General features: G+C 43.6%; 1 protein-coding gene and 1 long non-coding RNA gene across 5 annotated transcripts in view; one reads left to right on the top strand and one right to left on the bottom strand.

Moving 5' to 3' along the window:
• Positions 1-22,611, bottom strand: part of LOC135294431 (uncharacterized) — a 71,371-nt gene extending 48,760 nt beyond the window's left edge. Inside the window, exons 1-3 of one of the 2 annotated variants that reach the window (XR_010356535.1) lie at positions 19,027-22,611; positions 16,355-16,546; positions 1,486-1,592 (exon numbers count right to left, since the gene is read on the bottom strand). This is a non-coding gene — a long non-coding RNA (uncharacterized LOC135294431). The remainder of the gene's footprint in view (positions 1-1,485; positions 1,593-16,354; positions 16,547-19,026) is intronic. The other variant, XR_010356534.1, reaches the window with a different exon arrangement.
• A 381-nt stretch (positions 22,612-22,992) lies between these two features.
• CCDC90B (coiled-coil domain containing 90B) overlaps positions 22,993-26,592 on the top strand; it is an 11,461-nt gene continuing 7,861 nt past the window's right edge. The window contains exons 1-2 of one of the 3 annotated variants that reach the window (XM_064409642.1): positions 22,993-23,284; positions 25,722-25,841. In XM_064409642.1, coding sequence (XP_064265712.1) covers positions 23,089-23,284; positions 25,722-25,841 — 316 coding nt within the window. In that variant the 5' untranslated portion in view covers positions 22,993-23,088. Of the gene's footprint in view, positions 23,285-24,089; positions 24,382-25,721; positions 25,842-26,592 lie in introns of those variants that run through there. The other 2 variants (XM_064409643.1, XM_064409644.1) reach the window with 2 other exon arrangements.

Below are 26,592 nucleotides of genomic sequence, written 5' to 3'. Positions count from 1 at the left end.
ACCATATAGAACTATTGAGTAGCCTCAAACACCCAGCCCAAACACCTCTTCCATGGACCTGGAAATAATAGATGTAGGAAAAAGTCCTGCATCAGTGACAACATAAGGTTTGATATCTTGTGTTTCTCCTCAGTAAAATGAGAATTCACCTCTCCAACAAGGAACTGATTGAATCTTTCTAAAATTTTGACATTTAAAATACATGCATTGTAGATGGAATTCTATTTTAGGTCTTTATGGGTTTCTATAATGCAATAGTTATAAATTATCACTCCCTGAAGGGCTTGCACAGCTTGACTAAGAGCGATTAAAGGTAATTGTTTCACCAGCAAACAAAATCTCACAACTATTAGAAATTTCCTGTAGGCCTTCTCTGTTCCAATATATGGCACAGTGTGGCATGTTCAGAGTAATCCCAAAGTTTCATCTCTTCTTCCTACTCTCCAGCTAAGAGCTATAGATGAGAAAGGACAAGGGAAAACTCACCCCAGGTTTGGCACAGGACCACCAACCTACAGCCTGGCCCTTGCAATGCTGTTGAAGAGCATTCAGCAGACCCAAAGAATGGTAAACTCAACGCACCCAGTGCAGTCCCACTCCTGCTAACAGTGTTCATCTCTTGCTGGGAATGATGCTCCCTTATCTTAACCAGGTACCTATGTTTTATTCAGATAAGATTTAGGGTAAAAAAAATGCACCTTATTCTATTAATCAAATTATTAAAATGGAATAAAATTGTGCTAATTGGAAGAGTTATACAAGAAAAGTCCTGTGTGACCTGCATGGGAGATTCTTAAAGGTTTTGTTTTTGCTGCCATTTGGATCTCCCTTATCATCCTGGGGTACTGTGGAGGTAGACACCGAGATTTCCAACTGCTTGTCTTGACAGAAGTCTGGAACATCCAATAATTTTCCCTTTCTAAAATGCTCTAACTATTGTTTTTCCTCAGAAAATACAACATGGGAGTAAGTATTATAGGAGATTAGTTCTTTACCTCACCTCAAGTTTTTGGTATGGTTTTGTTGGTTTTGGGGGTTTTTTTGCACTTCATGAGGAAGAAGTGGTATAAATTTGCATTTCAATGAATATGTCTCTATATACCTACCTGAGGCTGGGAATAAAATGCTTCTGTTCAGTCCTAGTTCCAATCTTCATCTCCCTCTAGAGCATAATTAACCCAAGGGTGGGAGGGAAGATTGAGAATAATATGGAGCTGATTCACCTTTTATACTCACTAGCAAAAATAGAGATTATTACTGTATGCATCAGTGGAATTGAAGAAGAAATTAGTCTAAGATCACTTGTAAACAGATGCAGTCAGACATGACTGTTGCATGAATGGGAATTCATAAATTAAGCCTTGCCAAAGGTTACTAGTAATTTATAGTTTTGGCTTTTAGGAAGCTCCAAGCATGATGCTATTTACTTGCATTGTTTATTGAACAAGTATATTTACCAGGGAAGTCACAGCATCTAAATGCTACCTTGTCTCTTGAGAATATCTTGCTTGACGAACAAATCTGTGGTGTCATAGGCCAAACACTGCCTTTGAAGTTGGAAAACATCAGTTGATTGATGCTTGTCTGAAGAGCTGTCACAGTGAACACGGAAGAAAGACTGATTGTCATAACATGCCTAATACTGAAAATTGATGTGTCTCTTTTTCATCATTTCCAAACCAGTAAACTGAAAGTTGCTTGATGACAAAGCATTTAGAAGGGATTTTTTTTTCAACACATGTGTGGAAATTACTAATGACTTTGATTTAAAGAACATTGTTAATAAGTAAAAGAACTAAAAGAGGCACAAAATAAATATATTTGGATCCCTTTGATTGCCAGCAGTCAATGGGAAACTCCACAATTCTGCCATGTGCAGGGTGTTGATCAAGTGAGTACCTCAAATTATTCCTTACCCATAAAGCCATACCAGGAGCTGGATAGAAGACATAGTGGAAGCAGTAGTTTCAACTGAAAAGGTAGCATTCTTCCTTTACATCTACAAATGCCTCAGCTTTGTGCTCGGGAGGTCTTGCTCCCTTCTTAAAGACAGGGAGAAACAAATTGTGATCATGTGTTAACCCCACCCAGTCATCATGATCAGCACCTTTGAGCAATTACACTGGTTGCATTTCAGCAAGATGTGAAGCCTGTCTCTGAACAGCCCCTCTGATCTCTGTTTCCTGTCTTCAGGCACCTCCTTCCTGTCCCTCATTTGCCATATTCTCAGCTTGATGGTCTTCAAGCCATAAGCTTGGCTGCCTCATTATTTGCTTTGACTTCACTTAGTTGTGAATTCCACTGATAGAGTTTGCACTGAATTCTCTCCATCCTTATTTTCTAACTCCTGTAACACCAAATTTAAATACTTTCTCCTTATCTGCAGTCACATCTTGGGATAAATTAGTTCTCTACTGCAGTGATCTCGTCTCATATCTGCAACTGGCAGATTGCATTTCATGTACAGCTGAAAAGACCCATGAGTGAAATCAGTCAACTTGCAGCTACCTGGTGCAGGGGTAGGATAAAGGAAAGCATCAGCCAGCTGTTGTGGGACAGCAAACGAAAAGCATGAGGGAGATATGCTGGCAAAGCAGACACCATTGTCAAAGTAAACAAAGCTCCTCCACACAAGTGAGAGGAAGGAAACATGGCAGTAGGCCAACTGTGTGGAAGTTCCTTGTCTATGCAGCCAAATTAAACCCTGTAAGAAAGGTTTTCCAGAGCATAAAGTTTTGCCTAAAGAGACTGCATGTCCATCGTTCCACAGCATTTCTGCAGCATTTGCCAGCACTGGCTGGAGGTTACAAATCAGGAACTTTCAGAACACATCAGCAGCAAATCGAAGACAAAAAAGATGTGCTGCTTTATGTAAAGTTTGTTGCTTTTTGCTAGATGAGGGCATGCCTTTGATGTGCTCATCTCCTCTGTCTTCTTTAACAACAGAAAAAACATGCTGCTGGAAACACTGTCATAAATCTTACTGCATTTGATGAGGAATGAGAGCTGATGTCATGTTGAGCTGAATTTTTACAGCCACATAAACAACAGCAGGAAAACTTATCTCACAGCAATGAGTTGAATTCATCCCTGACAAACACAGTGGCAACTCAGTTAATGAGTTTTTAAGGTATTTAGATAATGACAGATGGATAGTCACAATTTATACTATACTCAGTAGCACTGAGCTGGGTTCTTGAGAACACTATTTGACATGAGTCTACATATGTAGGTTGGTGGAGAGACTACATCTGTGGACAGTGGGAGAGCTACAGACACCAAGTTTCTAGAGTTCTGGAAGGCCTTTGACAACATTCTTCATCTCTAAATTGGAGGGACGTGGGTTTGATGGGAGGACTGTTTGGTGGGTGAAGGTAATGGTCAACAGCTCAGAGTCCCAATGGACATGAGTGATGAGTGGTGTCCCTCAAGGGTCTGTACTGGGACCAGTCTTCAATATCTTCATCATTGACATTAACAGTGGGATCGAGTATACCCTTAGCAAGTGTGCAGATAACACCAAGCTGAGTGGTGAGGCTGACATGCCTGAGGGGTGAGATATCATCCAGAGGGACATTGACAAGCTCAAGACATGGACCCACAGGATCCTCATGAGGTTCAACATGGCAAATTGCAAGGTCTGGCACTCAGTGGGCTGTCCTGAAATCAGCAGACTGTGAAGTACACTGAAGCACAGGCTGGTTACCAGCATTCATGACATCAGGTGCACTGTGGCTGGTACAATGAGTAATGGGAATTAGGAGCAGGAGAAATGACAGCTACATGATGTTATCTGCAAGAGAGCTGGGGAAATAGACAGTGCATGGCATGGCTCTGCAGCCCCAGTCTTTGCATTTGGACCTTCTTTCTCATGTACCACTGGTTTGCTCTCCCAGCAGCTACCTGAAAGCATGGTTAACCACAGACCTTGGACAAGAGACAGATGATCCAGTTCATGTCCTGTGTGATACAAGTTTCTGGTGCTGTCATTCTGAGTCTGCTCTACAAGAGGAAGCTCAGGTAAACCACACACAATCTAAGACCCTAAAAATAAAATTTGAGGTTTCCATGTTGTCCTGGGCTTTGGCACTAGCACTCTTATTTCTAATAAATTGGCAGGCCTGCAAGTCAAGTATTACTGACTGATTTGTACTGTGTATGGACGAGGAGTGTGTGTGAGGGAAATGGGCAGAAATGGAGGCAGAGAGGCTATGAAGAGTTCAAGGGAAAACAAGTGCCTCTACTGCGATGCCATCAACCTGAATCAGCAAAGTTGCTTAGTCAGGAGGCACATCCTGGCCTCTAAAAAGAATTGAAACGTTGTCTTATCTTTCCTACTTTATTATTTAAAAAGCTAAAGATGCTCATTTCTTCCACCCTGGAGGTGTCTGCAAGCCTTTCCTCAGCTGGTTTCTCAGTGCACAAAAGGACGCAAAGTAACAGCTCAGAGAGCAGCTGGGAGGAGCTTCTTTCTCAATGGTTTTTGACTGTGCCAAAAATAGCAGCCACAAGCTGGGTACTCTCCCAGGAGACATTTCTGCCAGCACATCACTCACCGCAGTAATACAGGGCAGCTTGGGAGTCTTAAAGTACATTTTCTGACATAAAGCTTTTCCTGCAGTTTTCCCAGCACACCTTGGTGCCCACAAGGCGTGGATGCAAAGTCAGCTCCCATTGCCAGCACCCTCCACTTTTTCCACTTTTTCCTCCTATGCAAGAAGCAGGAATGGCAGAGCCCTGACACCCTCTCTGAGAGACTTTGTCTTTCATTGGCCTCTTTCCTTTAACCAGACTAGAGCTGCACATCACAAGAAGCTGATTTTAAGCCTGACCAAGAAGTCTCACCCCATCTGAAGGGAAAGTAATAGAAAATGTGAAATCAGGGGGCTATTTATCTATAGCCTTTTGATCACAGATGACACATCCCCACTGGCATGGATATTTCCCACTGTAGTTAAGATTCAGAGGACTCTGCCATAACCTTTAAATTAAATGCAGTTTTTTATACTGGAACACAATTATCCTATTAAATGCATTCAATGAAAGAATAAACCAACCACATGCCATACACATCTGTTTAAACTCATCCATCAGTCACATCCAGGAGGCACAATAAGCTCTTTGCCAACTAATTAGAGACCAAATATCACTCTGGAATTACTCATCTATGGATTTTAAATACTGAATAAACTCTGAGAAAATGGTTAACAACCAGTACCACTGATTAAAACCAGTAAAGTCCACTAAAAGTTCATTCCCTATTAATTTTTTGCTCAACATTATTACAGCACCAGGGACAAGTAGTTGGAAAATTGAAATAATTAGTAGAGGAATATTACAATAAAATATTTTTTACCGGAAACCCATTTTGGAATTTTTAACCATGGGTCTATCCAAGGAGCAGACCTCGCTAAGTACACTCTGTGAGAACTTTGATATTTATGACATTCTAATGTGACTTTAAAGCTCATTAAGGGAGCTCTTTTTGTGCTGCCAGCAACAAAAGTCTTGATGTTAAGTGTCCCCTGGAGTCCACCGTTCAGATAAGTGCTGTTGTTTTTCACTTAGCTCAGCCTCTTAAGCTACCAGCTGACAGAATAAAACAGAAGCTTGCACCCAGCAGCAACCTGGAAGACAGATTTCAAGAAAATGTACTTGCAGCAAAGACATGGTCCTTTTTGAGCAAAAATGCTTTAGAAATTAAGAAGAGGAAAATAAGCAGCTGTGTAACATGCTGCCCAGACTGTAATACAGAATATGTACTGGGCATTTCTTAAAATCACTTCCTCCCTCTTTTATTTACCAAGAATTCGGGGAGAAATAGTCAGGTAGTAATAGCTGCTTGTTTATTTGCAGTGCAGGGAGGATGACTGCATGTTTAAAAAGCATTATTAAATTTGAAAGACAATTCCTCTCTTTTAAAAGCCCAAGTCTTGGAGTCTCTGTACTTGATCAATGACTCCACATCAAATCTGTCCAATTTGCAAGTAAAATCGATTTGGTCTTGTTCCTAACTGACAGCATATTCAGCAGAGGATTGGGAAGTCAAGTTGGTTGGGTTTTATTGACTTGCAAAGCATCCACTAGTAAAAACAGTTTTGTGACACAAAAGCTAAAATAGATTGCAATGCATTCTCCTGTAGAATATGAGCTTTCCACAGATATTAACAGAATTAAACTTCAGGAGTTGCTTCACTGATTTAAAATATGCCAGTATAGGTAGACAGAGCAGTTGAGTCAGCAAGGGCATGAATTAGGGTTTATCTATCCATAACTGCACTAAAATGAATAATTGCAAATTTAATTGTTGTATAAATTATTGTGAAAATAACAAATTTGCATTTTAGTTAAAATATTGGGAAGGCTGAATTTATTTTTCAGGCAAACATTTCAGGAGATAATTTTCACAGGTCAAGCTATAAATCCCTACAGCTCTCACTCTCAGTGAAAATTAGATATCTGCATTGATTTATCCTGCAATTCTGTAAAACATGTCATCTTGCCCTTACTATTTGATCTGGCAGCCAGTACCACTCTTAACCTTTGTAGGTGCAAAGAACTGCTTGAGTCAGCAAGAACCTTTAATGGGAGCAACAAGAGCTTTCATTGCACATGCTGCAAAATGGAAAAGGTGCCCTTACTCCAAAAGTGGGAGTTATTTTTGCTTTCACCTCAGGCAAACTGTGGTGGAAGCACCCCTGTGACATGCAGACAACTTGGCTACCCTGGCAGGGTTACTCAGTTTTGAGTGAGCTCTGGTGTGGTGTCAGAGTCAGGACAATTCTGCTCATCTTTAGGTGTTCTGCACAGGGGAAACCACGTAGGCTGTGGCCAATGCAATGACACCACCTGCACGTGTTGGCACAGCTCTAGGCTTGTTTTGACCATGGCCAGATGGTCATGTTCTAAGAGATGTTCTCATGCAATTTCTTGATAATTTCATAGAACAGAAATCACTTTGGATTTCATCTTAGAAAGAGAGCACATAGGAGACAACACATTCATCATATTTAGAAGGTACACAGCTAAGGCCTGGCCCTTAAAATCCCTTTAGCAGCATTTCCCCTAAAAAGTGGCCCTCTTCAGGAAATTAATAGCTGGAGGAAGCTATGATGATTTATGGGCTATGTACAGCAGTGAGAAGATATTTTAGTTTGAAGAATAGTTTTGGAGCATCCATTCCCATCCATCCCACCAGACTCCCTTAAGATTCTATAACTCACTCTAGACCATAATGCTGTGGGATCCTGGACATCTGACTGACTCCAGTCCATACAAACCTGTGTCAAAACAACCCTCATATCCTCTGACTGCATGCTGTGCTACTAGGTAACCCCCAGGAGCTGGATTTGGGAGCTCCCTGTCACCAGAGACCTCCCAAGGAAAACCCTTTGTGTAACACAGTCTTTAACAGGCACCTGGAGCACAGTGTAACACTAAGGATGTTTTCCCTTCTCAGGATTGCTCTTGACAACCCTCAAAATGTTCAGAGGAGACTAAGTCATACCTTTTCCCATCAACTATTGGACAGTAAACCTGCTCTTGCTCTCTGGTTCACTCTTCCGAGTTGTGTTCCTAGAGGCATTTAGATGTCTCTCAAGCAAAGAACATTCCAGTTAAATTTCATAAATGTAAATGCCAGTATTTCTTAGTCAGCAATATTGCACAGTAAATATCCCCACTATACAGCTAAAGTGACAAACAGTTTACAACCAATCTTAGTGCTGGTTTACCCAAAAATTATCTTACAACACCCAGTGGGGCAGCTCTTGTTGTAGCTGAATTGGAGAGATGCAGCTCACCTGGTTTGTTTGGACTGCAAAGTTTTCCTAGCTGCACAGAATTCTGCATGTTTCCCGCTCTCACTACAGTAGCACCTGTTTTTACTCAAGCCAGGCACAAAAATTAAGCAAAGAAGCACGCAGACCCCTGTGAGGCCTGATCAGATCAGCATATGCTCTTACAGAGTGTCTAACAGGCCAAAAGCCTACAAAGTACAGGGATAAGCACTTAAAACACAGCCAGAAAGAGAGACCTATCAGTATGTTGCGGCACATAGAACACCTGTGTGTTCTGGCCCTCTCACAGCTGAGAGGGCCAGAACACACAGGGCACCACCATACAATTGCAGAAGGCTTCAACCCATACAGAGTAACACCATACCTCATCAGAAGGCTTCAGGCATCTGCCCATACAGAGTAACATCCTGTCACATCAGAAGGCTGCACACACCCGCCCTTCTTGTTCTTACAGCCCTGCACAGCTGTAGCCCACTGGGGATGAGGCTCGGCCCCACTCCCAATTACCAGAGACTGAGTGCCTACATCAGTGTATCACATTTTATATAGCAGCCTCGTGGTATTGTACTGGATGGGAGATTGCAAAATGTCTGTCTTGATTAGGCTGTGAAAACCATTCTCTCATAAGGTATGTTTTTGAATCCCTTTGGCTGACCTGAATACAGACCTACTACATGCTCATTGACCCTTCACTATGCTAAAAGCAATCATCACTATCTCCTCTATAAAAAGACTTGTTCTTTTCCCACTACTGATTATGGGGGGATACATCACATGCACAAAACTTCAGCAGAACAGAAATAAATGTAAGACTTTGAACATAAGGGCAGAATGAGAAAACATATATTTTTCCTAATTGAATAATAGGGCCATTAGCATTATAATATTACTGTAGACATTAACACGTTAAGGTTTAAAATGTCTCTGTAATAAATCATAAGAGTATTTTAGATAAAATGTGCTTACTAAATCCACTAAATCTTAGAACTACTTTCTCTTGTGACTGGCGCTATGGATTGTAAAAAAGGATTAATCTAAGTGTACTAATAGTACTGCAATACAACAGTCAGAGAACAGACTACACCATGCAATACAGTATGTAACTATACATACTGTATTGCCTGTAATCTGCAAACTTATATGGAAAATGTATGGTTCAGTGACGAAAACGTTATTCTTAAAAGCTTAGAAAGAACAGGAGAATCTGAATTTTGGGGATTTTTTTTTAATCACAAACTACAAATCCTGCCCCTTGAAGGATGAGGTTAGAGCCCTGCCAAGTGGCCATTCATGCACTGGTGTGGGAAGGAAGGAGGGAGCATGGAGGAAGGGGAAGTGCCAGAGGCCTGGGAGGGCATGGTTGCCTAGAGAAGGACTAGAAAGCAGTGGGGTTGGCTTCCATGGAAGGGGAGGAATGCTGAATTCTTTCTGTCACTACAGCATGTCCATAAAATGCCTGCTTCAAGCACTTCACCTCTCTTGTGCACTGGGTAGGCTTCGGCCCCAGAGGTCTGGCTGGTGGAATGTGCTGCTCTCCCTCCAAAAAAAAAAAAAAAAAAAAAAAAAAAATTAAAAATGCACCAAGGAAGAAGGTTTGGATTGGATATTAGGAAAAATTTCTTTATTGAAAGGGAGGTCAGGGACTGGAATAGGCTGATCAGGGAAAGTGGTAGCATCACCATCCCTGCAAAAAAGTTAATGGTTGGACTCAACTATTTTAGATGTCTTTTCCAACCATAATGATTCCAGTTGTTGCTGCTGGACATCTTTTTAATCCTTTTTTCCCCCATCCTATCTTCCTCCACCCCAGTTTCAAACTGAGTATACAACATCAACCATTTAGTGAGGCAAATTTGTTTCACGTCTATAAACTTTACCAAGAATCAATGAATCATTTGAATAGAAATACAATGGTTAGTTACAAAATAAATGCACTATCTGCCATTATGCCTAGCTCTGTATTTCTATAGGTATTTCAATTATGCAGCAATTATAATTTGAATCTCTTGTGTATGTATATCAACTCATTAATTTAGTGGTCATTAGCATAGATGCTTCCAGTTTATGATCAATATATACATTTGCAAGGGAATAGTTAGAATCACAATTAAAAGTTATGGATGGTAGATGAAGCATAGTTACTCTTGCATTGGAATTTGCTGCATAAACTGTATTAGCAACATCTGCAACTACAGGAATATATTTGAATATATTATATATGTATGGGAATATATTCTTCTCTTCTTTATTTACATTTAATCTGCATTCCTAAGGCTGACTTAAATCACATCACTTACAGCTTTATAATGTGGAGGGGAAGAAATCTAGTTTCTATATTGAATGATAACTTTATTTTACAATCTTCCCTACAAGGAGGAAGAAACATTCCTGTCAATGGTTACAAAGGCTGCTGAGCTGCTCCTGCTGAAAACTCACTGGGTGAGCTAATGAGGAAATCAGTTGATCTAAAGGGTTGCTCCTTGAAAGCCCTTGATGCAATCAGTACACGGGCTTAAGCTGTGCTTTCCTCCACATCACCCAGCTGTGGTGATGGCCACAAGCTGCACCTACAGTCAACAAGCAGAAAGTATGAACGTGTTGTTCACTTCATCTCCACAGGCTCAAAGGAGGCCGAGGGAGCCTCCAGACTCAACATTCATCTCCATTCTGAGACCACACCATGAAAATTATATCATTTTCTTTTTTGTAATCCTAAATTGTGGACCAGACAAGCACCCAGTAAATTTACCAAAGGCTGAAAATGCCTATAAATCACAGCACCCAGTAGCTCTAAAGAAGCTAAACCTTTGGAGGGAGTGCAGGGATGCAGGGAGCACAACTGTGCAGCAGTAGCCAGGCTCTTGTGCTGGGATGTGAGGATGGTATGGCTATCCTTTCTGAGCCAGACACTGCTCCTGTGCCCAAGTCTTCTGAGCAGATTAATTCTACATTAAAAGGTATGGTTTACTATTTCCAGCTCTATTCAGAAATAATTCTAAGCCACCAAATATTCAAAATACCTGAGCCTGCCTGTTCCTTTTGAATTCTAAGAATTTCATTTGGTTATTTATCTTGATAAAAGTAGGTCTGAGCTCATGGGAATAGGGAAGAGCTCTTGTTTGATAACACTTTGTTCTAATGGAAAGAAATAGATTTTCCGTTCAAGGAGCATGGTATTTTCTCCTCTCATGTAGTAACACCTGGATTGGAACACTTTGTCAATGGATATTACTGATTCTTACCAAGTTTGCACTCATTTGTCACAGAGTGATGGCATTGAAAAAAAGAAGCAACCCGTTCCTACTGCAAAATGCTGGTCTTTCCCATTTTAGGAGCAGAAAACTGTTATGCCATAATTTATCTCATCAAGTGTGACTGAATTCCATTCGTTCTAGACACTGCCCATTTCACAGCCAGTTTGGAGCAGCAGCTGCACAAGTTCAGACATCCCAAGAATGAGATGATTAGCTGGCACCAGGATGTCTTCACAGAAGAGCAATTGCATGCTTGTGTTAGGCTGTTAAAATTAGCAAGACTTAAGGCTTTTGAACTCAGAATTCCCTGCCTTTATTTGGTTGACCAGCTCAAGGTATTCTGCATCAAAGAGCACCAGGAACATTAATCTCATCGTGCTGGTTTACATTCAATGAAAGCTTTTTTAAATTTTGTATCCTTTGTATCTAAATTTTGTATCCTTTTTTTCCTGTCCATAGATTCATTGTTGCTTACTTACTGAAGTGGAGCTTACTGATGTTATCACCCGAATTACCCTTTTTTAGTAAATGCTTCTTGATTTTGTCCCCAAAAGAAACCTCTTTGCAGCTCAAGGAACAAAAGGGAAAAGTAGAAACATCTCTATTTCTTTATCTGCCTTCTCTTTCCACCACACTGGGAACAAAATCAGAATGAAGGACTGCTGCTCTGAGGGACCTAGACAGGCTGGATGAAGGAAACAATAAGAACCTCCTGAAATTCAGAGAGGTCCTGCCCATTGGAAGGAAGAGCCCTTGTCAACCACACAGGCAGAGAACTGGCAGACCCCTGCGCTGCAGTCACCTAGCTCGTGGTAGGGGTTCATGCAGCACCACACAAGCTGAACATGCAGCACAGCACAAGTCATAGCTCTCCACACCCAGGAGAGCCCCTCCATTCACATCAGCTCACTTTAAACACACAGGCGACATCTGACAACCCTGGGACACACTTGCTCTTCTTGACTACCCACGTCACAAGGAAAACACCAAGTTGCCAGTGCTCGTTCATCTTTTATAGGCCTGTCTTCTCTGTACTGCTGCTTCCACTTTCATGGAAATGTTCTTTTTGTTGTTTGAGGTGGAAGGATTGTTTAGCAGTCCTTGCTCTGACATACAGAAACTGTCCCTACACAGCTTGTAGGTCCACTACAGACGTTCTTGAGTGCATGCAAAGTGGCATGAAATGTTTTGATCAGACAGTTTGTCAAAAATTCAGATGCTCTCAGCAACTAAAAGTGTCAAATCCTGTTTCCACCTTTTTTTTTTTTTAATGGAACACTTGGAATATTTTTTACGGAAACAAAGTTTCTTAGCCCATTCCTAAATGTATTTTCTCAACACTTTAAAAAAATTAACTGTTCTAATTGATATGAAAGCTATTTGGTTTTACTGTTAGGTTGTTGTTTGTCTTTTTGCTCTCGATCAAACCCAAATAAATTAATTTTAGTGATTTTTCACTTAGGCCGTGAATACAGAAAAACAGCTGTTTCCACAGTTCTGCCCCTCAGGACAATGAGAACAGTTTCCTTCTATAGCAGGAATTGACCACCAAATTTTAACACTCCAGTTAACTCCCACCAGAGTTAAATGAAAATTGATTTTTCTCTCGCTCCACTGCCTTGCCATGTTACCTTCCTGGATTTGCTTGGCAGCATAAAGAAGCTGTTCAAATTTATTTGCTATCGGTGATTTAGGAAATTGTTTTATGATGCAACGCCTACAGTTCTCCAACTCAAGCCACTTACCTACCTGGACTTGGTATCCACCAAGCCAGAGCACTCATAATTGCTTTTTGGTTGATATAAATTCAAATAACATTAGGTCTGTTTGTCAAGTAGACAGGGCTCTGCTGATATACTCTTAGAGACCAGAAGGTACCAGGAGCTCCTTCACTAGGAAATACTTCGGAAGTTTTTTCAGACAGATTCATGGGAAAATGGAAGTTTTTAACCAGTTTTGCCCATGTTACATCTACTACTCAAACCAATTATCTATGCCTAACACAGCAGCAGATGAAGAAATGTTTGACTCTACAACAGCAGCAGGAGTTTCATCACACCCTTTTCAATTGCTCAGTGTCTCCCAAAGCTGCCTCCTTGCTGCTGCTGATCCCAATCGGAACTGACCTGGCTGTGTGGCTGATGTGCCCAAGGACAAGGCAGCAGCCATCATGTCCAGCCTCACAAATGCATTCCTAGAAACAACAATGTCCACGTGCTTGTCCTAGTGTCCCCATTGTGAAAAGGCTTCCTGAAGAAGGCAGACGATAATTTCTGCCTACAAAAGGAGAGGCCCTTCATTTCCTCACAAAATGAGAGAGAAACTAGAGAAGAAGGAAGCTATAACTGTTTTTACTCTATGCTCCTTTGCATCACCAACCCAATTTCAAGGAAACAAAAAATCATGGCTTTAAGGTAACAAAAACTATAGTAGCTTCAACTCATACACCTGCCATTGAATAAAGTGATTCCTGGCCCTGGTGAATAAAATCCCATTTATTCAAAAGGGAGATAGGATCTCTGGTTAAGATACTCAGGTTTTAAGAACTGAGCCTTACCGATCACCCCAGCCCACGCTCTTCTCAAATCCAAATTGCTTCAATATGAAATTCACTCTCAGTTACCAGTTTTGAGCACATTCTGAAAAAGAATAAAAAGCTTAGCCTGGTCTTCTTATGCATGAAGGCCCATGGTCATGCTTCCTCATCATTTAGGTGCCCCAGGTTTTATGTGAGATGCAGGCTGCCAACCTATCCATATGCAAAGCAGACAGTATGGCAAGTGAGTAAGTGAGGATGTGCCCCATATTTTATCTTGCTCAGGCATTTCTCAGGACAAAAGGAAGTCTGCAAGCCTAGTCTTTCGCTCCTCTATGGATAAAGTTGGCAGACAGGAAGGAAATATCACGTGTACTGCCAGCTGGTACAATTCTGATTTAGGACTCACAATCCTAGACCCAGATTAACCTTTTCCTAAGTATTTTGTCAGCTACAGGAATTTTTGTAATGGAAATTCATTCCTGTCTCTCAGGAATATGAGAACAGCCAGTTTTAAAGTCTTTAAAAGACTTTTTTTTTTCAGCCGAATCATCCACACCCATCTTCCTTTTCTGGTTTTCGAGGAAGCAACACACAACTAAAGGTATTCCAAAGGAATTTAAAATAAGTAAAAAGCATTTGCCTATGTTGAAAGCAGGTTTATAGAATTGCCTGAAATACTCAGGACCTGTTCCTTTGCAAATGTGATTCACATGAACATTTGGAGTTCATGTGAATCACTGATGTTAAGAGAGTCCAACCTCTCTTTCAACTCATCATCATTTTGTTCAGAGTCAACAACAGGAGAGGCCCACATTTTCTCCAGGGAGGGTGATTTATAAAAGTAGACTTGCAAACGTTTTTGGTTTTTTTGATTGTTTTCTTCATGCTAAATTACGTGTGCCTGCAATGAAGATAGAAATCATTAAAACTCTGAGATGGAGAATAGGCATTAGATTTAATCCCTTCTCTTATCAAATTTCTGCACTGTATAGTTCCTAAGTGATTCAGTGTCAGGTGATAAGCTTTACTTGTCAGGTGGAGTCTCATCATCAGGAAATTTATTATGGAAGCTTCATTTTCTATTCCTTAGTTTAATCCTATTACTCTTTAATTTAATCCTATTACAACCAGGATTGTTGCTGCTAGCCATGTCCACATATCAGCACTGAGATGAAGAGTTACTTTAGAATGTGGAAACTCAATTTTATTACAACTCTCAGAGCAGCACAATTTCTAGGCTGGGTCTGTTCCAGGGGGTGATTCATCTCATGCATGGAGAGATTGGGACACTAATGCTAGTTTACCTATGTCGTTAATTGGTGTTCATCAATAAGGACTGTTTAAGTCATTTTTCTGAGCCTACAGGAGGGACCAGACCTGGCACAGAGCATCTACAATCATTGCAAAATAAAGCAAAATCGCTTCTTTGCACTCCTTCTGAACATTTCAGAAATTCCCTATGGGCTTGCTTTAGCTCTGAGGTATGATCTTGGGTTAATAGTTTTTATTAAGGCAAAGGAAGAAAAGGAAAGAGAAATCAGAACAGAAATAACATCTCATATCAAAACAATCCTTTCCACAGCTTTATTTCACTGTTCTGTGTAATTCCCAGTTGCTACTGAATTAGAGGTTGGCTGTTTTTCCATAGCAAAGCCTAAACACATATATTGTGTATATAGACACAGACAGATAAATATATATTACACACAGGCTATTAAACCTGAAAATCTAAGCATATGCAAGCACCATAATGCCAGATTTAAGGTTACCCTGCTCATGCTGTGCATGTGTTATGAGTCAGCTCCAAACAACAAGATCACATGGTATTTTCCTAAAGATCTGTGATCATTTAGTGTTTAGGTCTGTATCTCCATAGTTCACAGAAGTGTGGGTTAACCCCTCCACTTGCAGAACTGTAATGAACTTGCAGATTCTTCTAAATTCCTTGTTTTAAAATCTGAAGGTGAAAGCAAAGTAAACCCAAGTAAACGCCTTGCTGAAATTCCTATGTTGTTTCAAGATGTGGGAGTACCAGAGCTGCCTGCTCAGAAAGATCTGAACCATTCTGCCTTTTCAAATTCAGCCATGATCAGATTTTCCAACTCGGAATACTTCAGCCCAAATGATTAAACTGTAGTAAGGAAAAAGATGTTATACCATGAAGTGACTACTCTGGCACAGGACCCAGAATGCCTCTGTGCTACTCTCATCTTTGCTGCAGAGCAACTACAGAGCTCTGAGCAGAGTTGTGCCCTTGTTTCCTCAGTTGTTCTCTCTGTGAATGGTACAAGCAGGCAGCGTTTCCATTCCACTCCTGACAAAAGACCTCATCTATTTCATAGAGACGTGCCAAAAACTCTGGTTTTATGCAAACGAGTCTGAACTCCACCTCAAGCCTGCCCCAAATCAGTTTTCTTTTGGCATCCCCTTATACAATTTTTTTCACCGTTGATCTTGAGCATCACACTCCCTTTCATACACTAGAACTGATGATCTACAAAACGTTTATTCTGAAGTAATCCTCTTGGCACATCAAACCTGAGAGGTTTACCATTAAACTACAAAATTATTTCAGTTGAAAGAGACCTTTAAAGATTACCTAGTCCAAATCCTCTACCATAAGCAGGGACACCTCTCATTAGACCAGGCTGCTCAAAGCCCCATCCAGCCTCAACTTCATTATTTCCAATGATCAACACCTTATGCAAGCATTAATTAGATTTGCCTACTGGGGTAGGAGAGATTTCAGTTTTGCATATTACCTGCAGATACTGAGGATAATTTCATTTTGGGAAAAAGAGAGTCTGAAACTCTGATGCACTTCTGACCATGAACTGATGGCTGAGAGGCCATTTCTTCATGGCTGGATATATTCCTCGTGTCCTCAGCCATACATAGGTGGTATGGTTAGGAATGTGTTGTGCACCTCTCTCAGAATAATTTCTTCATGTATCCTGTAAATTGAAACAGCAGTTACTAGGTGCTTCATAGCTTCAAGATCTTCCACAACTCTAAAACCTGTACTTTTTTTCATTTTAGAAGGAGTTGAGATTGCAAACTGGAAAGGGCAGATAACTGTACACTTGAATTTCAAATACCCAAACTTCCATTTGACCAGGACAGGGAAGATGAAAAAGCCAAAACCTGGGTATGAAAAATAATTATAACTTGATCCTATAAATCTTATCCTTTTTGGGACAAACCTATTGCCCTTAGTGTGAGAAACAGCATAACAACCTCATCAGGGAAATTCATTCCATATTCTGCATATCTCTTACCTAAAGTCAGTAAAACTATTGAAAAGGAGCTTTATAGCCTTAAACTGGATTGATTGCTGAGGATTCAGCATAATATTGGAGTGATGAATTTCTGCTCCTTTAGTAGAATAAAATCTAAATCTTTAGTATTTGTTTATTCATCCCAATTTACACTCCCTGTAGCAAACCAAGCTGGAGGTCACCAGTGCAGAAAGCCTCTGTTCACCTGGTTTGTGAGCTTGTGGCCAGGGACGAAGAACTCTTATTCATGCATGGTACCAACAGAGGAGACAAATTTCTTGTCAGGAAAAACAATCAGAACTTGAATGACATCAGCAGAGATTTGATTTCAACTAGCATAAAGCATTTTGGAGGTTGCTGCCAAATAAGTCTGACAGTGTTGCAGTAAATCCACTCCTAATTTACAGCCATGCTAATGGGAACCGAATTTACCTGAATATGTGTGTGTGTGTTTCATCAACTCAGAAACTCTGTCACTCAGCTATCTACTGAGCAAAAGTGCCTCCCAGGGACTGAAGGTCAGGTGTGGGCTCTCTTATTCTAGCAGTTTAGATGCTTCCTGTTGAATTAAGTTTTGGGTGAGATGACAGAGCTCCTTAGTACAAACTGTAGTACCTGGAACAGGGGAGAAAAATGTCCTCATCTAACTCCATTATGCAACAGCCCATATGACTCTGCATTCATTTCTGATGGTCTGTGGCATTTAGCAGTTGGCTGTAGCGTGTCTAACCATTACAGAATTGCTGAGAAGACAAATGTCCTTACAGGCAAATGCAGTTAACAGCACAACGGGTTGCAGGGCAGATGGATGAAATGAGCATCTAGAAATGAGCAGCTGCTGCAGGGACACATCTCCCTTGACACAACCTCGCCAAGCCAGAATGACAGTACCCTCTGCATGTGAGGGAGCTCTAAGTGGGGATGTTGCCATGTCTCCACTTGTCTTGAAACAAGCAGTGTACCTTTCTGAAGCTCATCTGTTAAATTTTTTAAGATCCCAGCTGGATTTACATTAACCTGCAAAGAAATATATTTGCTCTGTTTCCTGGCTCATAAGCACTTGATCACTTTGCAAAAGGCTCTTAGCTCTTGTATAACCTATTCAAGCAGAAGATCTGTGAAAACAGTGGTCTGCAAGTTGTTCCCATGACACAGAGCACTGAGGTTGAGTGGGTGCTATTCATGCCTACATGGCAATGCATCAGTGCCTGTGTGGTCTCAAAACACTAAAACCCCACTGTGCTATCTTAGTTAAAGCAGTTTGGACTCCATCAGAATTTCTGAGCAACATCAGGAGATGTGAAAAACTCTCCCTAGGAGCTGTCAGCCATTTCCATAATAACTTGTAAATAAGGTAACAGTGACTTTTATTAACTTGTTTATGAACTTGTGCCAGCTTCTCCAGTATAACTCTGTTCTTCAGGATCTTTGCTAGACAAGTGTACTGGGCCTGGCTGGGCTGAATTTACCTTCTTTCTCTAACAGCCTGTGTGTGGAGCAATGCTTTGAAGCTGTGGCTGAAATGAGGTTGGTAACACAACAGTGTTTTGGCTGTTGCTGCTCAGAGCTTACAAAGCATCTGTGGTTTTTCCCTCTTTCCTCCTCTGCCCACCTCACCCAGCAAGTTAGCTGGGATTGGCAAGGGGTTGAAAGGGGACCCAGCCAGGACGGTCGATTCCAGCTGACAAAAGGGTGATTCCATACCATATGACATCATGCTTAGCAGTAAAAGCTCAGAGGAAGGAGGAAGAATGCAGCATGCTAAGAAGAAATTCTTCACCGTGATGGTGGTGAGGCAATGGAACAGGTTGCCTCATCCCTGGAAGTGTTCAAGGCCAGGTTCAATGGGGCTCTGAGCAACTGCTCTAGTGGAAGGTGTCCCTACCCATGGCAGGGGTTTGGAACTGGATGGTCTTTAAGGTCCCTCCCAACCCAAGCCAGTCTGTGGTTCTGTGATTCTGTGAAGCTATGTTTATGGTTATGGCATTTGTCTTCTCAACTAAAGCTGAGGTCCTCCTTGCCAAGAAGTATCAAAACACTTGCCTGCCAGTGGGAAGTAATAATAAATTCCTTTTTAGTTCCCCTGCTTTGCCTGTGCACGTAACTTTTGCTCTCCCCATTAAACTATCACTAGCTCAAACCACAAATCTCCTCACCTTCTTTCTGTTTTGTCCCCATCCCATGCGGGAAGGGAGTCAGCAAGCAGCTGGGTCGGCATCTGTTAGGTAGGGTGAGCCCACAACAGTCTGTTCCAAGCACAGCATGGGGCCTGACATAACGGGTTCGATTTGAGCATTCTATCAGCATTTAGAGTTGTTAGAGGCAGATCCTGTGCTGGTCAAGCAGCCTGTGTTCTTCACTGTATATTATAGTCCAAGGCTGTTTCTGCTGTTTGCTGTGGTGCTTATTGCTTTATTTCACTGTGCCTGGACACCTTTTTAAAAAGACAATGGCCATGTGCCAGGGCTGGCGTACAGCCCTGGCATTGATGCTCCTCTCGTGCTGTGTGAGCTGCCTTGCAGGAAGCATTAGGGATTACACCTCCCTCTGCTCCCCTGGGATGGATCCTCTGCTCCCCTGGGATGGATGTGTCCAGCTTTTTTGCATGGGCTCCCAAGTTCCCTGTATGTGCTCATGCATGCTGTTTGATTATGTTCTCAAGCACTGTTGGATCGCTGTTGGGCCTGCAGACCCTGGCTTGGTCCTGGTACAAGAGTAAACAAAGCATAAAGCATTGTTGGTGAGGTGACAAAGAAATGTGCACCAAGATGGCCAGTTGGTGCTGGCAAGGTTTGTGGGAGGATTTGGGAAGGTGCCTAAAGCCAGTGCCTAGAGCAGTTATCACCTTCAATAGCCTGAGATTTCACACTTGAACAGGCACATAAACCTGTTGAACTGGCTCACCACTCGAAGGAAGGTGCCTTGCCTAACCCAATGAGACTCAGCAAATTTTGGCAATGTTTTTGGACTTGGCCTGTGCCTACTGAGCCGCAGCCCAGCACCATCAGAGGAGGCAGGATGAGGGAGTAACAAAGAGACCAAGGAGTAGGAAATCACGCAGGTCATAAATCCCTAGTTTTAAAGGACCTGCAAGATCTGTGGAAAAATTACAGTCACAAGCCAGGTGAGCAGATTGCTGCCTAGTTGCTCCAATGTCAGGATACTGGGATCTTCTGTCAGGAGTTAGCCAGCAAGCCAGGCAGCTGGGATCCCCGAGGAGAGACACTGGGACTGACAAAGGGAAGCCTTTGGACATAACTCCTGTTGACAATGAAAGCAGTTACTCCCTCAAGGATGACTTGGTACGATGCCTGGGCAAGAGAACCACCACTGTAAAAGGCATCCAATGCTTGAGGGAAGTAGAGGTGGTGGGACTGCACCCAGTCCATGTGCAGAAGGTGCACGTAACTCACCAGTGCTGTACGCCAACACCATGGGGCTGATGCACTGGACAGACCCCGAACCGCTAACTGCACAGTGACTGTTCCAATGGCTCCCAGGTTTCAAAGAGAATCTCCCCTCCTCCCCCTGACCAAAGGTCTAGGTCTCAGCTGCCAGAGATGCCCCACAGAGTTGTTTCTGTCCTGCCAGAGGGAAGGGAGGATGCAGGGCATGCCATGCCAGCCTGTGGTTCCTCCTGCACAATTAGGAGGATGAAGAAGTGGAACAATGTGCCCACCTCAAATCTAGAAGTCCACATGCACAGACTGCAAGGAAAATCACTGCTACAAAGCACCCACCCAACAATGCTGGTTTGATGGCCTGGCAGGTGATCCACAGAAGCAGAAGGCTTTGTTGGACACTGCTGCACAGCATACCCTAACATCATCCAATTACAAGGGAGCAGAATCCATCTGGATTTCTGGAGTGACCTAGACTGGGAATGTCAGGGTCAGTTATATGTAGCTTAGTAAGCCCATGAAACATCACAACATCTAAGAAAAGATGCAATATGTGGGTGGGCTTATGCTTGAGGGGTGCACCTGACCACCGAGGTATCACACAGGTGGTAGATGGAGGTTCTGGGCAGGCAGGGAGAGGGTAATCCAGAAAGATGGGCAAGAGGAGCATCAGGCAACAAGCACCAAAGTCTTTTTCCCCTAACTAATTTCCACACTAGAATTGTATTGACTGTGTCTGCATGCAGGATCTACACACTGAGATTTCACAATGGTGAGATGCTGATGCAGGGTTTGGGCTTCTCAGCACTACAAGATTAAAAGAACAAGCAGTAGCCTCTGCTGATAGAAATCAGCATGGTTCCATCGACTGCAGCCACCTCACTGACTCAGACAAGACTTAATCAAATACATCTCCTACTGGGGGTCTCGGTGTTATTCAAGACACCAACAAGGGTGAAAATCAACATCATGGCAACCACAGCTTCAAAGTCTGTCTGTGCACAGCCCATACTCCACCTAAATTTAATTTAGTAAGATTTATCTGAGCCTGATGTAACTAAATTAATCATGCAGAGCACTGACCTGTCCTACCCCAGGCTACCATGCCCCACCCTGCATGTTTATTTGGAAGGTAATCTAATTTGCTGCAAATGTGCTATCTAGATGGAAAGCAAACTGTGATAGGTACCTTAGGAGGAAGAAAGCTTTCCAGGATGCATGCCTCAGTGAATTGTTTTGTATGAGGAATACAGAATCTATTGTACTGTTGTTGTTGATCTGCACTGGCATTATTCATCTGCTCCCTGCTCTTTGTCTCTGAATGTTTGTGAAGCACAGTTAAGCTCCTAAGCTCCAGTCAGTTCAAAACTGGGTAGAATGCACCAGCTCTTCTCTCTGAGTTGCCCATAAAGAGCTTAAGCAACTCTGGAGAGCTGATGGGTAACAGCCTCCCACCTGCCATGTAGCTTTAGCAAATGAGAGTGAAATCCTGAGAGATGTTTGCTAGCACGACGCTGTAGCACAAGAGCCCACTGAGTAGCCAGCAGAGGCACAGACTGCCTTTGTAATGCAGAAGAGAGTCAGAGTACACTGACCTCAGTAGGAGACACTGTGGAGGTCTCATGTTCCTAAATATATACAATACCAGCCAGTGCTGAAACAATTAGAGGACAAAATTATGATTAACAGCATCTTCTAGATGCAAGCTCTCTTCTGTCCCACTCCAGGCTGTTGGATCTTGCTCACCTTTACCTCCCATCTGTATTTTGCACTTTGGCTTTGTCTCACCGGTGTGGTAGGAGAGGGAAGGGAGCCAGTTCTGCTTCCCAGCAATACTCCTCTCTTATCCCCTGAGGTGAAGCAGAACAGAGCTGGGAGAGGGGTGTGCTCATGGATGCTGAGGCAGGGATGATAGATGGATGGTGCCAACACCAGGCAGAGGATGTGTCTTGTTATTTCCCCTCTTTCCAACCATCTCACTGGTTTCAACATTTGTCTCTTGGCTGTCCACATCCACTTGCCTTCCCTATTTTCATCTGTTTCAGAGGAGAGCCTTCTACCCTACAGCATCCTTGCAGAGTATGGCAGCACAAAAGTAATCCCTGCTGCAGACCCTCACCCAGACAAATGGACTGATAATATCGAGATGTGTGAGTTGTGTCCGTGCAGAAGCTGTAGCATAGCCAGCCGAGGGCATAGGTATGGCTGTCCTGCACTGGACGTGTACAAGTGAGAATAAAACAGAGCAGAAGGGTGGACTGATCAGGACAGTCCCGTCGCCAGTCAATCCGGCTGTAGGCTGCTGCCCTCCTACGGCAAACTGGGACAGCAGCCCTGATGCCCGGAGCAGCTCTGTCTGCTGAAACGTACCGAGCTCAGCTGCGGTTCCGGCTGACAGAAATCACAGCTTCCAAACACCCAGTTTGCCATCTCGCTGTTTGTCTGAAGTAGAAAATCAGCACCCTGGGGCACTCGGCCTTTCTGAGCCGCCAGGGAAGCTTTTGTGAATGGACAGAACTGTGTGCTGCTCAAGGAGCATTTGCCATTCTGAGCCTGCATGTGACACTGCTAGTGTTTAACAAAAACACCCCTGCAGAGAAGGCGCCGATCTTCTCCCTTAGTGACAGCTCTTTGCTGCTGTTGTTGGGGTCTGTTTCTAATGTCTGTATCTCGGCAACACAGGAGCTGTTGATTCGTGGGCCCATGAGAACCTCATGAAGCTCAACAAGTGCAGGGGGCTGCACCTGGTGGGACAATCCCATATGTGAGCACAGACTGGAAGAGGAACTTGCTGAGGAGAATGACTTGGGGGCTCTCATGTATAAAAAGCTGAACACAGGCTGGCAGTGTGTGCTCACAGCCCAGAAAGTCAATTGTGTTCTGAGCTACAGCCAAAGCAGCGTGGGCAGCAGGGCGAGGGAAGGGGTTCTGCCCCTCTGCTCTGCCCTTGTGAGACCCACCCAGAGTGCTGGGACCTCAGCACAAGGATGTGGATCTGTTGGAGCAAGTCCAGGCAAGGCCACAAAGACGATCAGAGGGCTGAGCACCTCTCCTACAAAGGCTGAGAGAGTTGGGCACTTCAGCCAGGAGAAGGCCTAAGGGGAAACCTCACTGCGGCCTTCGGCCCCTCGAGGGGGCTTGTGAAAAGAGAGAGACTTTTTAAATGAGCCAGTAGTGACAGGGCATGGGGCAAGGGTTTTAAACTGAAAGAGGACAGGTTTAGATTAGATATTAGGAAGAAATTCTTTACCGTGAGGGGGCCAGTCATAGGCACAGCTTGCACAGAAAATGTATAAGATACAAACATCATGTCCCTATACTGCCCGGTTACTTTCCTCCTGAACCAAGAAATTAATTCATCATGAAAATTAGACTCGTATGTATCTCTAAAAAAACCAAAAAAAGAGTAGCTTTATGTTCACACAAGCCACTGAAAATGACATATTTGGATTAGATACAAGGAAGAGATTCTTTACTGTCAGGGTGATGAGGCACTGGCACAGGTTGCCCAGAGAAGCTGTGGATGCCTCATCCCTGGAAGTGTCCAAGGTCAGGGACAGGGCTTTGAGCAAGCTGTGGTGGAAGGTGTCTCTCTGCCCATTGCAGGGGTTTGAATCTAGATGATTTTCAAGGTCGCTTCCCCGCGTCACAGAGCGGAGCAGCCCCGCCGTGCGGCGCCGGCTGAGGGCGGACATGGCGGCCACAGCGCTGCGCTCCTCCCATCCGCACGGGGGCGCTGCGCCGCCGCCTCCGGCCGAGCCCTGCCGCGCGGCCGCGGACTACAGTACCCAGCATGCCCCGCGGGGCCGACCGGAAGCGGCAGTGAGCGGGCGGAAGCGGAGCGCTGGGGCGCCATGAGGGGCGTCGGGAGCAGCGGTGCCATCCGCGCCTGGGCCGGCCCGCTCCTGCTCCCGATGCCGGCCCGGCTGCCCCCGGCTCCTCGCAGAGGTGAGGTGCTGCGGCCCCTCGGGGTGGGTGGCTGCCGGTGTCGGGTGAGCCGGGCCGTGCCTGTGAGCGGCGCTGGCCGGGCTCGGTGCGTGGGAGCGGCCGCGTCCCTGAGGCGCTGTGTGAGGGAGCGCTGAGCGCCTTCCCTCGGGGCTGGAGCAAGGGGTGAGTCCCACGGGCGGGGCCGGCGTGCGGGGCTGCTGGCGGTGTTCGGGGCGGGAGGAGCTGCCGGGGTGCGGAGGGCGGCACCCAGAGGGGCCCGGGAGCGCGTCGGTGGAGTCCGGGCTGGGAGAGGAGCATCCAGGCGAGATCAACCCAGTGAAAAAATCCACCTGTGTCTTTAGAGAACAAGAGCGGTGTGTTTGTAAGATAGCACATGACTTGGTTTATCTAGTAGCGACACAAAATTATAAATTCCCTGTTGTTTAAATGTTGTAAAGCTTTTGAGTAAAGATCTGGATAAGACACAGAATTTGGTTAAGGCAGAGAGCCTGCAGTGCATATAGTTTCAAATAAACAGGTTAAGAAGTAACAGGGCTGCTTAGATAACAGAGAATTAATGAGAGCAGAATCTGTAATGTGTGAAGCCACACAAACATAAGGTGAAGAGGAACATGTTCTTGAAATAAAAGCAGGAGAAGCAGTGAAACCTGCTTGTGGGAGGGCACGTCATAAATAGAGTGGATCTTTAGCTAATACCTGAGGTTAACCAATACCTCTTTAGAGATGAGGTGTTCCTAATCTCTGAGGCATTAAACACAAACACCATATCTCTTTACTGCCCTGTTACTTTCCTGATGAACCAAGAAATTCATCCATCATGAAAATAAGTCTTGTGTTTTTTGGTTTTGGTTTTTAATTGTGGCTTTATGTTCACACAAGCCACTGAAAATGAGATATTTGGGTTACATACAAGGAAGAGAATCTTTACTGTGGGAGTGGTGAGGCACTGGCACAGGCTGCCCAGGGAAGCTGTGGATGCCCCATCCCTGGAAGTGTTCAGGGCCAGGCTGGATGGGGCTTTGACCAGCCTGGTCTGGTGGAAAGTGTCCCTGCCCATGGCAGGGGTTTGGAACTGGTTGATCTTTAAGGTCCCTTCCAAACCAAACCATTCTGTGGTTCTGTGATGAAATAAAAAGCTGTTGGAATTAAGGCTCAGCGATTTAAGTAAAACACCAGTGAATTCTTGATTGCATAAAGTCATTCAGTGTTTTACAAGTACGAAAATTATTTAAGTGATGTTTCCCAAATATTATAAAACAATTGGCTGTGGGGTTTATTTGTGCCGTATCAGGATGCTTGTCTGTTGCACATTAATGCACTTCAGACAGATCTGCTAGTCCTGTTTAGTGGAAATTCCCTGTGGAAAAATGTTGATGGTTTCTGGTGGGTGCTGTAACCCAGCTTTTTGTTGCAACATCCATGCAGCTTTTCTGTGATGGAAGAAATGAAGATTAGTGTATTGCATAATAAGCTAAGATTAAGGCATGTCTGATTATTTCCAGGTTTTGCTGCCACGTTGGTTAGGAAGTCATATGATGTCAGAAGAGTTGATATCACTCCCCTGGAGCAGAGGAAGGTGACTTTTGATACCCATGCTTTAGTGCAGGATCTGGAAGCCCATGGTAAGTGGTATCAGACAAATAATTCAAAGGAATACTTTTAATATTAAGTGGTGTAACTTGGAGTGCTGTCAGTTTCCCCAGAGTGCCAGTACCCGGTGGTATAAAATGTTTTGGCAGCCTCTTGAGCAGGCTGGTGAAGGACAGACACCCCATGGTGTGCCATACAAGCAACTGGGACATTAGATTCACCTCATTTGTAGCTGTAGGCAGGTTTGTGTGGTGTCTTACAGCTGAGGAAAAGAACACAGGTAACAAATGTAAAGTAACAGTTCAAGACTTCTATAGCAAAAATGGAGTTTTTCAAGAAATTCCTTCTATTAGCCTGCTAAGAGTAACTGAAGGGTTTTTCCTAGTGAGAAATATTTTCAGCAGCACAGTGCTATGATCCATTCTCAGTGCCCACTCTTCTGTTGTGAGTGGGACTGGCTGGAGTCAGATAAAGAGTCCATCCAGCCCTGGTTCTGTCTCCTGGCAGCAGCTGAGAGTCAGAGCCTGCAGAGGAGTGTTATAACAGGGCAGGTGTATGTCACACATCCCCTTGTGCTTTCCAAGTTGCCAGTTTCTGTCACCCTGGAGGTATTTTACATCAGTGGAGAGTTTCAGTAACCTCACGGAACTTCAGACATCCACATGTATTGCTTATGCAGAACCTGGCATCTGTGAGGTGAATTTGATGCCCACTCAGCTCATCTCTGGGAAGGAGTGAACATTCAATCTCTCATGTCACTCATGATTATGCAAACTTCTGTCA

This window comes from Passer domesticus, chromosome 2 (assembly GCF_036417665.1).
Source record: "Passer domesticus isolate bPasDom1 chromosome 2, bPasDom1.hap1, whole genome shotgun sequence".
In the NCBI taxonomy this organism is placed as follows: Eukaryota; Metazoa; Chordata; class Aves; order Passeriformes; family Passeridae; genus Passer; species Passer domesticus.
Note: the sequence above shows the minus strand (reverse complement) of the source record. Positions and strands in the feature narration are given on the sequence as shown.